Source organism: Somniosus microcephalus, chromosome 6 (assembly GCF_052327205.1).
Source record: "Somniosus microcephalus isolate GS21.2 chromosome 6, FLI_Smic_1.0, whole genome shotgun sequence".
Classification (NCBI taxonomy): domain Eukaryota; kingdom Metazoa; phylum Chordata; class Chondrichthyes; order Squaliformes; family Somniosidae; genus Somniosus; species Somniosus microcephalus.
This window is the reverse complement of record NC_140992.1, coordinates 68,976,222-68,989,722: the sequence shown is the minus strand read 5'-3', so window position 1 is coordinate 68,989,722 and position 13,501 is coordinate 68,976,222. Positions and strand designations below refer to the sequence as shown.

Genomic DNA, 13,501 nt, shown 5'->3' with positions numbered 1-13,501 from the left:
ATGTGCCTCCCTTTCTTGCTACTATTAAGACAGCGGTCTAGATTTTCCACTCAAGTTACATTGGTTTTTTGGGGCACCTTGAGTGGAGTGCATTGGGAAATTCTTCTGGAGCCGATTTTCCAGCTCCCTGCTCACCCCTTCACTTACGCATTTTCTGCTGTAAGTGATGTCGACCACACATATTCACTCAAATAAGGGCAGCGTATGATAATTAAACATAAATGATGAAAGTATGTCATACAATGACGATCTCTGTGGTGAGAAGTTTGCCTTTTTCGATGTTCAAGCGTTTTCAGTGCTCTGTAATGGGAATCCCTAGCACTATGCTGTTGTGACATTAACAAGCTATCTAAGCAGCCAATCTCATTGCAAAATTCTCACAGGCAGGAAACCTGGAAATGAGAAGCTGCTTTTATCCAGACTTTTTAAAAATGTTTCAGAAAGCAAAATAAAGATTGGGACTCAAGCATGGGGATAAGGTAAAATGCTGAAATATCATGAACAAACTTAAAACATTTAAAAAATCTTTTTAGAAATTGTAATTGTAATTAAATGGAAAAATTTGACACTCCATAAATATACAAATTAGTTTTTCAGGGCCAGAACATTAGTTCACCAGTCAATACGCTGTTAAAACCCCAGTTACACCTATTCCAACAAAGCTTAACATTTAATGGGGTATTTAATAGGTATATTACCATGGAAAAGCCCAAGTTTTCATCAGTTTCACTGATTTCACTGATTACACTGATTGCCAGCTATGGGGGTGGGGGCAAGGGTCCATAGCACAGCCAGTGGAGGAGCAGGGAATGACTGACCGCCATGTCAGGATTTCTGCTTTTCAATGTGCATGCGCTAAATCCTGAAGTTGCGGTCAGTTTCAGAGGGTTAATGACGGCGAACGCTGTTAGTTCGACATCATTACCCACCGCAAATTCCGGGTCAATGTATTTTTCGGCATTTGCACCTTACCAATGCTGGGTAGCAGGAATGCCTCGGTGTCCCTGGCATCAGCATTGCTGTGGATGGTAGAAGGAAGCTATCCTCAATAGGAAGTTGATTGCAGGATGATCAATTCAACTCCCCAATTTGAAATAATGTTAAAATATTGACCGGAGGCTACTGGTCGCACTATGCTGTACAGAGCCTCCAAGGCCTGCTACAATCATTCTCTAAGCACAAGTAAGCCCACCAAATGAATTCCAAAAACTCAGCTGGGGTCAGGTTCACATCCTTGTGGGTAGGCAGAAGTTCTGCATTATGGCTAAGCAGAAGGTATAGACCAGAATGTGCATAAAGTAGGTTTCCACATTTTATATACCTGCAACTTTGTTAACAATAGCAAACAGGGATAAATGTATCCCATCATCTTTTATACTTGATCTGTCCAAATTATAAATGCAGCATGGAATGAGATATCATTATCTAGTCTGATCAGTTTTTATTTGTGATTTCTAATTTGCAACGTCACCCACCTTCTCTACTTAGATTCCAATATGCTGCCTAGATCCATTTCGAATAAAAAAGGCAAGAATGGGAGATTATACTTACAAGAGCAATGGAAAAGGCCCTCCTATTGATGTATTCCCTAAGTAATTTTTTGGACCAATCCTGTACAGATAAGGGATCTGGAAACAAAATGAATATTGAAAAACATACAAACATAAAAAAGGAAACAGGAATAAGAAAAACTCTTTGGGGGAGAAATTTAGTATCGCCCCATTTGGGGCGCAATTATTGGCCGGGCACAAAGATTAGCACCTGGCGCTAATTATTGCCTCCGACTGCAAACTTGGCTTTTATCGCCCCTGGAGGTGATTGGAGCGCTAAATCAGGTGCTATACACCTGTCTTAAGGCGCAAAGGCCGAGGAGCGAGGCGCTACCACAGAGCGCTGGCGAAGCTCATGTAATGTCAGTCAGCAATGGAACACAGACACAATGGTGCCGGCCAGTTCTTAAAGGGGAGGGTTGATCTTGCTCTCCATCCACATCCTGCTCATTGCAGCCTTGAATCTCGGCCTGGAGAGACCTGTACATCAAATCTGCTGGAAAGAACAATGGAGAGACCCAGGGAAAGAGCTCAGAATGCAGCCCCCATAGTCTCTTCTAAATCGATACAAGGAAGGGCAAATCAAAATGAACCTGCAAAGTGCTGTTCAGTACCCAAAACTCCTTCACACAGTGTTGAATCTCTCCAGAAGTCTCTCTCTCTCTCTCAGAATGCGTGGTGCAAAAATGTCACCAACAAAAAACGTCAGGAAGCGGTCACCTTTAAATAGCGCTCCCCAGTCCCTTCCTGACTGCAAAACACTCCCCTCAGCCTGTCATTGCTAGCGGCAGGTGGTAAGGCAGAGGGCACCACTCAATATCCGGTCCAGGGCGTTGTGCACTCGATTGACATCACGATCTGCCGGCGCAGGAGATCATGGCGGTAGTGTTTAGCGCCGCCGCAAAATGTCTAGTTAATTTCGTGAGTGGCGCAAACATCACCACGCACGGGCGCTAGTTGCTTTGCGCCCCATTAGCGCCCTCTTAAGGTGCTAACGGGAGGTGCAAACCAACTGAATTTTTCCCCCATTGAGTTCATGAAATATTTTCCATAGGCAATTGAAAGAGGGGGGATAGCTACTGTTTAAAATGAGTTTGCTTCATGGGTTCTTCAGCTTGCAATCATCTTACGTTCAACTCATCTTGCCAATTCTCATTGTATAAAGAAACTAGATCATGCCACATATTCCATTTTCTTTCTTCCAATGTGAATAGATTTAGCCTTTTTATAGCTCTATCGAAACTTAAATATCATTTTCATTTTTCTTGGAATCTTTTCACAGATACAGGGCTGAATTTTCCATGGTGGTAGCAGGTGTGATCGGTGGTGGGTCGGGTAGGAAAGGTTTTTTTTGACAACGGGTTGGGAACCCACGGTCAACTCGCTCCCACTTGCCTTTCCCACAGGCGCATTTGTCAGCGTGGAGCCAACCTGACCTGCCGCAGCGGGAGACCCAATTAAAATCATTATGAGGTACTTTACAGGCAGTTAAAAGCCTTTTACTCCCTACATTGTAAATTTCCCTGCATGGCCACGGGATTCATATAGCTCGGGAACCACGTCTGTCAACCTGAGACGTGAGTTCCATGGCCATTGCTCCAGCTGATTACTTGACAGCATGAAAAACAAACCAAACTAAAAACATGTTGATTACATCAGCTAACAGATTGATGGCGATTCTGAACTACTTGAAAAGCTACTGGTAAATGTTAATTTTTCACTAGCCATTCTCAGCTGTTGCCTTCCAACTGAACAGTAATTGCAGTGAATTGATCTGCACTATAAAAAATGACACATACCATTTAAATAAATGTTTGTGTTGTTTCTGGTCAGGTTTTTCTCACAGTATACTGTGATTGTCTAGTTACACATTAAATCAAGTCATCAAGCATAACAATTTCATTCTCATCACTCATTCCGCTTGTTCAATTTGCTTTGCTGAATATGACTAATTTAATTTTTCGGTCTGAGACTTCAGAGTGAATTTCTGCAGAGGTTTTTTCACTTGTCCATTGTTAACTTTAACGGAAGAGCTGCAGAAATCCCAGAAACACATTGTAAGCACCACTTACACAGTTTGTCAGGGATTCCACAGCTCTTCTGCTGAACTTGCACAAGATTGTAAATCCACCCCTTTACAATTACATTTAAAATCTGCTTAATTTTATGTATTACCTCTACACACACATATTTTATTTGTACCAGTTACTGATACAAAAGTCTATAGATTTGTGACTAAAGCACCAATAACTTTACAATTAATGTACTTTTTAAATTATGTTACTGAACATATTTGTAGATGGACTCATATTACTTAATGATAATTTTATTTAAATATTTCTTTGTCACTCATATATAACTTTTATTATATTATTGCACAGTAAAGATTCAACACCCACTATGTTAGATTAAACTTAAAATTTAATGTGGCCAAGGTCCCTTTAAGGATCCCAGCTTAAAATGCGCCATGAATGATGTCACCAGACCCGTTCCATCTAATTGGGCTGGGTAACATGCTACGTGGGCTTAATAGGTCCCATTAAGGTAAATTCATTTTGTACTGCGGGATGGAGCCAGCAGCGAGGTCGGCTGGCCTTACTATTTGAAGCAGTACACAGTACTCCATGGGGTAGATCATTCCAACTGTGTCTTCTATGATGACTACAGATGAATGGGTTTCATTAGAGCCGCACTCAGCTGGTATCTTGACAACGTGTACAGCTACCATCAGCCACCACTGTAGAGGGGAGGTTTGACCTCTATGGAACCTCAAGGGACCTGTTTGTGTGAGTCAAAGAACGCTAGGATGGTGGACTGCCCTAAAATGAAAGCATCATGGCAGCACCAAGGAAACCAAACATTGACTTGCATGCGATAATGCCGCTGGTCAGAAATGAGCTGAACAGTGAGAGAGTGGAATCCTTTGCTATTGATGTACATGATAAACGAGTGGTGTGCCACAGGGATCAGTGCTGGGGCCTCAACTTTTTACAATTTATATAAATGACTTAGATGAAGGGACTGAAGATATGGTTGCTAAATTTGCTGATGACACAAAGATAGGTAGGAAAGTAAATTGTGAAGAGGACATAAGGAGGCTACAAAGGGATATAGATAGGTCAAGTGAGTGGGCAAAGATCTGGCAAATGGAGTATAATGTGGGAAAATGTGAAATTATCCATTTTGGCAGGAAGAATAAAAAAGAAGCATATTATCTAAATGGTGAGAGATTGCAGAGCTCTGAGATGCACAGGGATCTGGGTGTCCTAGTGCATGAATCGCAAAAGGTTAGTATGCAGGTACAGCAAGTAATTAGGAAAGCTAATAGAATGTTATCGTTTATTGCAAGGGGAATTGAATACAAAACTAGGGAGGTTATGCTTCAGTTATACAGGGCATTGGTGAGACCACATCTGGAGTACTGTGTACAGTATTGGTCTCCTTATTTAAGGAAGGATGTAAATGCGTTGGAAGCAGTTCAGAGAAGGTTTACTAGACTAATACCTGGAATGGACGGGTTGCCTTATGAGTAAAGGTTGGACAGGCTAGGTTTGTATCCGTTGGAGTTTAGAAGAGTAAGAGGTGACTTGATTGAAACATATAAGATCCTGAGGGGTCTTGACAGGGTGGATGTGGAGAGGATGTTTCCTCTTGTGGGAGAATCTAGAACTAGGGGGTCACTGTTTAAAAATAAGGGGTCACCCATTTAAGACAGAGATGAGGAGAATTTTTTTCTCACAGAGGGTCGTGAGTCTTTGGAACTCTCTTCCTCAGAGTACAGTGGAAGCAGAGTCTTTGAATATTTTTAAGGCAGAGGTAGATAGATTCTTGATAAGCAAGGGGGTGAAAGGTTATTGGGGGTAGGCGAGAATGTGGAGTAATCAGATCAGCCATGATCTTATTGAATGGTGAAGCAGGCTCGAGGGGCCTAGTGGCCTACTCCTGCTCCTAATTTATATGTTCATATATGTATGTACATATATTCGTAACACAGATCATGGAAACATGTCTGTTAGTGATGATTCATAGAATCATAGGGCTAGAAATTCATTATAGCCCAGGAACGGGTCGTATCATTAGAAAAGTTGGAGAATTAGCGCCTGGCGTTAATGCTTGAGACTGCACACAAAATTCATGCTCACTACTCAAAAAAAGTGATTGGAGTCCTAAGTCAAGTCTTAAAGCCAAAGCTCATTGGCATCACACTCAATGGGTGGACCAATATCAGGTGCAGTCTAATCGCAAGTCATGATTGCCACAGGCTTTTTTCAGTACTGAAAGGGGAGGTTCATTGATGCTGCAGAACCTCATTCTCAGCAATGTTGGCTGTGCAGCTGCCTCAGCAAGCAGCAGAACAAGGAGAAGGAGCCGGAGGACTGAAGCAGCTATACTCCTGGCTGATCTATGCCCCAGGGAGAGAACCTGCAAATTCTGCGATCAAGCATTGGAGGAGTTGGTGTTCACTGTGGAGAGATGGAGGGCGGTGCTCTACCCGGCAAGTGGCAGTAGGCCCTCGCCGCAAGTCTTCTGCAACATGTGGAGGGAGGTAGCGTAGCACATCTCGGGCAGCACTGTGGTCCCCAGGACCCACACACAGTTCAGGAAGAAATTTTAACGACCTCACTCGGGTGGTCAGGGTGAGTGATTGCTTCAACAAATGCTACATAGCACCACCTGAACCAGTCTTCACACACTGCCCAAAGCATCGCACCCCCAGCACTCACCCACCAACAATCTCTACCTATGAACACTCACAACCACATCTCACGCCTTGCACACACTGACAGCTATTCAACTGTGGCAGGCACATCACCCAAATACATTGCTCCACACTCACTCACACATTTTCCTTTCTCTTGCAGGCCAAAGTGGCTCACAACAGGAGGGAGCAGGAGCGCACAGGTGGGGGGACAAGCCGAAACCCAACCACTGTCTGCACTGGAGAATAGAGTGCTGCAGATTATTGGTTGCCAGGTGGTGGGTGCCGTGGCCACCGGCGATGTTGATCCCCTTGGGGACAACAATGGTATGCTCATCCCTACTCCTTCTTCTCACATCCCACTTCCCCCTCACCCCACAAATATTTTGCACTTTCCAGCTAATCATGCTGTATGCATACATTTCTCCCTTCCTGCCCCCCTCCCCTCACCGTAACCCGACTCTTGTGCCTTTATGCTTTCAGATAATCAGCAAGCACCTGAGCAGCCTATCCCTGAAGGCACCGTAGAGAGCAAGGCAGGAGAAGAGGAGGAGGAAGAGCACACCGCGTCACTGCATGTCTCATCCGCAGGCACCAGCTCAGATACTGGAACTACGCGTTCTTTAGAGACTAGTATAGTAGCGGGATCTGCACACGGTGATGCACCAGGAATGAGCGGGCTGCAGCAAGGCCAGGGGAAAAGGGTAGCTCGGGGGCCAGCTCCCCGGAGGGTGAGTTCACGCACAAGTTCTGCTGCACAGGACTCCCTTGAAGACCTCAATGGGGAGGCCTTTAGAAGGGTGATGGGCATGCACAAGGTGCAATGGCAAAGGTCCCCGAGCACCTGTCGGCAATGATAAGGAGCATGGAGAAGTTTGCCTCTAACATTTCACAAGGCTCTGCACACACCATGGAGCCCATCATTTCCAGTCTGCAAAAGGATAGTTGACTCCCAGAGAGACCGTGGCGACCCAGACCTGAAGCCGCGTGTGATGGGCGATCTGGTAGCTTCCACTGCAGCACAGGCGGAGGTGACACAATGCCTTAGTGCATGCAGTCTATGCTTGGTGGCATCCAATCTCAGACTGCTCTCATGCAGCCTCAGCTTGATGCCACGCGAGCTCTAACTGCTGCTATCTTGGCTGGGTCTACCACCGTCGACCGGGGCTTTCATGGTGTCGCAACTGGCCAGCAATCTTTGCTCCAACAGATTGCTAGTGATGCTGAGGTGCTGCCCCGGGGGAGTGGCAGTGGGTCAACTGAGCAGGAAACTGCTGTCCTCTCTCAGGATGACAGCATTCCTGCTCCCACCACTGCCACTCTGCCATTGCACTTGTTGCTGCCTGTCATCCAGCCATCCTAGACTGCTGCCGCCCATGCTGAGGTGGTGCAGTCTACAGCCGGCCCTTCCAGGCCCAGAGCTGGTCGAGGTCGCCCTGCAAGGCCATCTGAAGTCTCCTGCATGGACACTCAGCAGCCTTCCACTAGTCCTGCTGCAGCCACTGGGCTAACACTTCGTAGGAGCACTAGAGTAGGCAAAGGCACTGTAACGAGAGGCACTAAGAGATTGCACAAGGGTGAATAGTTAATATTGTTGTTGTAAATATGTGTTCACTGATTTTTGATAAATTTATTAATTCACTTACCATTCTTTTGCGGTGTCTGTCATTTCAGCTTTGCGTTGTGAAACGGCCTGTGAGAGGGATGGAATGATGGGGATGTGGTGAACAAAGGGGATGTGGGCTTTAAGCCATCCTGGTGTGAGGCTGGAGGTCTGTTTGGAGGAGGTGGCAGAGCCTGTGACCACCTCCTTGGTGAGGCAGAGCCATCTAATACACGGTTCCTCACTTCATTGAAGGTAGGAGAAGTTCTTTCAGAATATCCTCGGAGGGTAAGGCCTCCTGGTGAGAGCCCTGATGTCCCTCCTCATCTCTCTGCGCACATGTTCCCATCATTCTCGCTGCCTATACTCCCTCTGCCATAGATCCTGGAGGGCGAGGTGGCATGCGAGTACAGCCCCCATTAATGTTACCAATTGTTGCAGTTTGATTTTTTTAAGAATAAATGCAGCTACATTTTAGTTGCCACAACACTCCTGATAAAAAATAGCCTTGAAAGTACTGAATGAAACTGTTTGACTATGTGAAACTGACAAGAAACCATGGAAACTCCACTAATCTGATGACTGCAAGTCATTACTGATGATCCCTTTAAATAACGTCCCTGTCGCTGTTTACTCTAGGTGCTAAGGTAGGTGGCGACAATCAATTTTGCAGATTGAGTGGTCAGTGAGCGTTGCACACTCACTGACAACACAATCCACCTGGCGTTGAGGCTCCCAGCATTAACTGTTACTGGCAGTGCTGCGGGGGCGGGATCTGGCATGTGGCACTGGATTCGCCTCGCCCTGGTGATAATGCTCTAGCGCCCCATTAGCGCCATCTGCTGGCAGTAATGGGAGGTGCTAAGGTACCGGATTTTTCACCCAGAGAAATTTACAGCACAGAAGGAGGCCATTCGGCCCATCATGTCTTTGCTAGTCAAAAAAGAGCAATTCAGCCTATTCCCACTTTCCAGCTCTTGGTCCATAGCCTTGTAGGTTGTAACATTTGCATATTAAATTATCATTGGCCCGCAGGCATCTGTAAGGAATACCTATTCTATTCACATGTGATCACATGCTGAGTTGTCATTGGCCTGCAGGCATCTGTAAGGGGTCCTAACTCCACCTTGTCTGCACTGTGCTGTATGATTGAGATCACAGACCTAATGCTTCATAAAAGAGTTTAAACTGTAATACTCCGTTGTCCTGCAATTTATTACTTTTGTACAAAGTGTGCAAAACAAGACATGGTGTCAGAACAGGGATTTGAAATGGACATCGTTGGAGCTCCCTTACCTCGAATGAATTGGGAATCTTTGAATTTACATAGAGAATGGTGCAAGTTCAAGCAACACATGCAGTTGATATTCTCGGGTCCGTTGAAAAGCAAAGTGGAGGAAGAAAGATGCAGCTACCTACTCCTGTGGATCGGAGAAAAAGAGAGAGACATTTCTAACACATGGTCTCTCACCGCGGATGAAGCAAAGGTACTGAAAAGTTATTTTGACCGTTTTGAAGCATATGTGATGCCCAAGACAAATACGATATTTGCTAGGTACAAGTTTCAGAAGAAAGTACAAGGAGCTAGTGAGTCGTTTGAACAGTTCGTGACTGAGTTAAAACTGCTGGTAAAAGTCTGTGAGTATGCAGAAGATAAAGATGAGATGGTCAGAGACCACATCGTGTTTGGAATACATTCAGCTAAAGTGAGAGAGAAACTTTTGAATGTTGGGTCCGGGCTAACGCCGGACAAAGCTATGGACATAGCTAGATCGCACGAGATAGCCCAAGCACAGTTGAAAACCATAACCGGTGCCACGAGCAGCTCGAGTGAACAGACAGTGCACGCAGTTAATAGACACACACCAAAGAACACCACCCAGAGAGCGTGTTTCAGAGTTCTAAAAATGAGCGACACAGACATAAAATGCTTCAAAAACTGTGGATATTGTGGAAACAAGATGCATGGGGAAAAGGAGCAATGTCCTGCCAAAGGAAGGCGATGTGCTAAATGTGGTAAACGGAACCACTTTGCTAAAGTCTGCAGGACTGTTTTCGGAATAGCAGTACACACAGTGACTGACAGCCAAATGCCAGATAGAGAGCCAAATGCAGAGGAACTGTTTATTGATTCGGTGTCACAGAAAAAACAGATTTCAGAGACTGTGCAAGCCTTTGCCGATATTGAGATAGGAAAACAGGGCACAGAGCTTAGGTTTAAACTAGACACTGGAGCTCAGGTTAATGTAACTCCTCTGAGTGAGTATCACAGCTTGAAGGATGAGTGTGAGCTACAGCCCACCTCATGCAGACTGACCGGCTATGGGGGTGAGCAGCTCATTGTAAAAGGCACATGCGTGATGAAATGCAAGTACAAAGAAAGCAACATGATGTTGGACTTTTACATTGTTGACACTCGAGCACCTCCAGTGCTAGGTCTAAAGGCATGTTTAGACATGGACCTCGTCAAGCTTGTGCTATCATTGACAGCACCAGTTGACAAGTAGACAGTCATGGAGGAGTTTGCTGACGTTTTCAAAGGAATCGGACTATTCCCAGGTGAATGCACTATTCACCTTGACCCAGCAGCAACACCTGTGGTTTGCCCACCGAGAAGGATACCCCTTGCTCTACGTAGTCGCCTGAAGGAGGAGCTGCAGAGCATGGAGAATACAGAAATCATCGTCCGGGAAACAGAACCGACAGAGTGGGTCAATGCGTTAGTAATGGTTGAGAAACCACGTACAGGCAAGCTCAGAGTCTGTCTCGACCCCAGAGATTTGAATAAAGCTATCAAACGCCCTCACTACCCTCTACCAACACTAGATGACATCACACCCAAGCTAGTGGGAGTACGTTACTTCAGTGTAATGGACGCACGATCAGGATACTGGACTATCAAGCTCATGGAAGAGTCATCTAAGCTAACAACGTTCAACACACCATTTGGACGCTACCGATTTCTACGTTTACCATTTGGTCTTATCTCAGCTCAGGATGAATTCCAGCAGAAGATCGAGGAAACCTATGAAGGCCTCGATGGAGTAGTCGCAATCGTAGATGACATCCTCATCTATGGCAGGAATAGAGAGGAACATGACAGGAACCTCCGTGCGATGCTACAAAGATCACGGGAGAAAGGTATCTGGCTCAACCCCGAGAAAAGCATAATCAGATCCACCGAGATCAGTTATTTTGGGTATCGCCTCTCAACTGATGGCATTAAGCCGGATCCAGAGAAAATCTCCGCCATCAAGAAGATGGAGCCGCCGAAGAACCGCGCAGAGCTAGAGACAGTACTAGGCATGGTTAACGACTTAGCCAAGTTTGCCCCGAGCCTCTCCGAAATCAACGCATCCATGCGTCAGTTGCTCAAACAATCCAATGAGTTCCTGTGGGACAAACAACACGACACAGCATTTCAGAAAATGAAAGACCTAATCACCAGAGAACCAGGACAAGTTCTTGCCTACTTCGACCCCAACAAAGAGTTCAGACTACAAGTGGACGCATCAAAGTACGGACTAGGCGCAACAAGAAGGAAAGCCCATCGGCTATGCTTCCAGGCCTCTCACAGACAGTGAAATCAACTATGCTCAAATCGAGAGAGAGCTATATGCAATTCTGTTTGGATGTAAGTGTTTCCACCAGTACGTCTATGGCCGTCAAATCATTCTGGAATCCAACCACAAGCCCCTCGAGTCAATCATGAGGAAACCACTAGCCGCAGCCCCACCAAGGCTACAGAGAATGATCCTTCAGCTACAGAAGTACGACTTCACAATCATTCACCGTCCAGGCAAAGACATTCCTGTCGTAGACACGCTCTCCAGAAAGTCTCTTAGCTACCAGGACAGCAGCCTCAGTGAAGGCATAGATGTGCAGGTGCACATGGTGTACAACAGCTTACCTGTGAGTGACTCAAAGCTGAAGGAAATCCGAGCAGGAACAGAGAAAGATGCACAACTCACACTGTTGAGCAAAGTCATACATGAAGGATGGCCTGAGGAAAGGAGGAAATGCCCTCAGAGTATATCTGAATTCTGGAACCACAGAGACGAACTGCCACAAATCAACGGAATCATCTTCAAAGGGGAGAAAATCATCATTCCTACCAGTCTCAGAGAAGAGATGTTGACAAAAATTCATGCTGGACATATGGGCATGGAAAAATGCAAGCAAAGAGCACGTGACATTATGTTTTGGCCCGGAATGTGCAAACACATTGAGGACATTGTCGGAAAATGTTCCATTTGTCTAGAACACCGCCCATCAAATGTCAAAGAGCCCATGATACCTCACCATATCCCAGACAGGCCCTGGCAGGTCGCAGCAATGGATCTGTTCACATGGAACAACAAGGACTACATAGTGACTGTTGATTACTACAGCAGATTTTTTGAGCTGGACAAGCTTCACAGCACCTCATCTGCAGCTGTGATCCACAAGCTAAAGGCAGCCTTTGCCAGGCATGGCATGGTAGAGACTTTAGTCTCAGACAATGGCCCCCAATACAAATCAAAAGAGTTCGAGTTGTTTGCCAAGGCATGGGCTTTCACACATGTCACATCAAGCCCACATTAACCTCAAAGTAATGGCCTTGCTGAAAAAACTGTCCAGATTGCAAAAACACTCATGGACAAAGCCAAAGTGGACAAAAGAGACCCCTACATCAGTCTCCTTGAGTACCGCAACACTCCGGTTGACAACTTCAAGTCACCAGCACAGTTGTTGATGAGCCGCAGACTTCGCTCAATCCTTCTAAGCACCAACCAGCAGCTGCAGCCAGAGGTCATCAGCTGCAAGCAAGTGCATGCAAAACGTGTACAGAGACAGCAACACCAAAAGGGATACTATGACAGGTCAGCTAGATACTGCTGCTGCTGCACAATGGAGAATCCGTCAGAATCCAGGAGCATGACTACTGGAAGCCAGCAGTCGTCATCCAGCCAGCTGACACGGAGTGATCGTATCATGTCCGCACCCCAGAAGGACAGGTGTACTGCCGCAATCGCAGGCACCTCCTGAACACCAAGGAACAACACTGTCATTCCGACGAGAGGATCAGTTCAACAGAGTGTGATAAAGAGAGCAATACACAAAACACATCATACTTACCTGAACCTAAACCTGAACCTGATTTGTTGACCGATTCAGGAGCATGCTCAGTTCCATACCACACAAGGTCGGACGAGAGGTCAAGCCTAGAGTTATCCTTGACTTGTGAACTGTCAAAGGGTGTAGGCGGATCGCTGCTCCAAAAAAAACTACATCGTTATTGAAATGTTGAGATGTTTTCAGTGCTAGTTAAATGCTGAGTTTACTTATATGTTTGTGCTACCGAGAACATTATGTAGAAGAAAGGTTTAAAAGTAATGCATAACATTTTCTTTTAAAAGAAAGGGGATGTAACATTTGCATATTGAATTATTATTGGCCCGCAGGCATCTGTAAGGAATACCTATTATATTCACATGTGATCACATGCTGAGTTGTCATTGGCCTGCAGGCATCTGTAAGGGGTCCTAACTCCATCTTGTCTGCGCTGTGCTGTATGATTGAGATCACAGACCTAATGCTTCATAAAAGAGTTTAAACTGTAATACTCCGTTGTCCTGCAATTTATTACTTTTGTACAAAGTGTGCAAA

At 45.5% G+C, this 13,501-nt stretch overlaps 1 protein-coding gene across 1 annotated transcript in view; it reads right to left on the bottom strand.

Annotated features, from left to right (window-relative positions):
- LOC147115795 (transient receptor potential cation channel subfamily V member 6-like) overlaps positions 1 to 13,501 on the bottom strand; it is a 128,814-nt gene that overhangs the window by 31,511 nt on the left and 83,802 nt on the right. Inside the window, exon 11 of the mRNA XM_085991978.1 lies at positions 1,552 to 1,628. Coding sequence (XP_085848104.1) covers positions 1,552 to 1,628 — 77 coding nt within the window. The remainder of the gene's footprint in view (positions 1 to 1,551; positions 1,629 to 13,501) is intronic.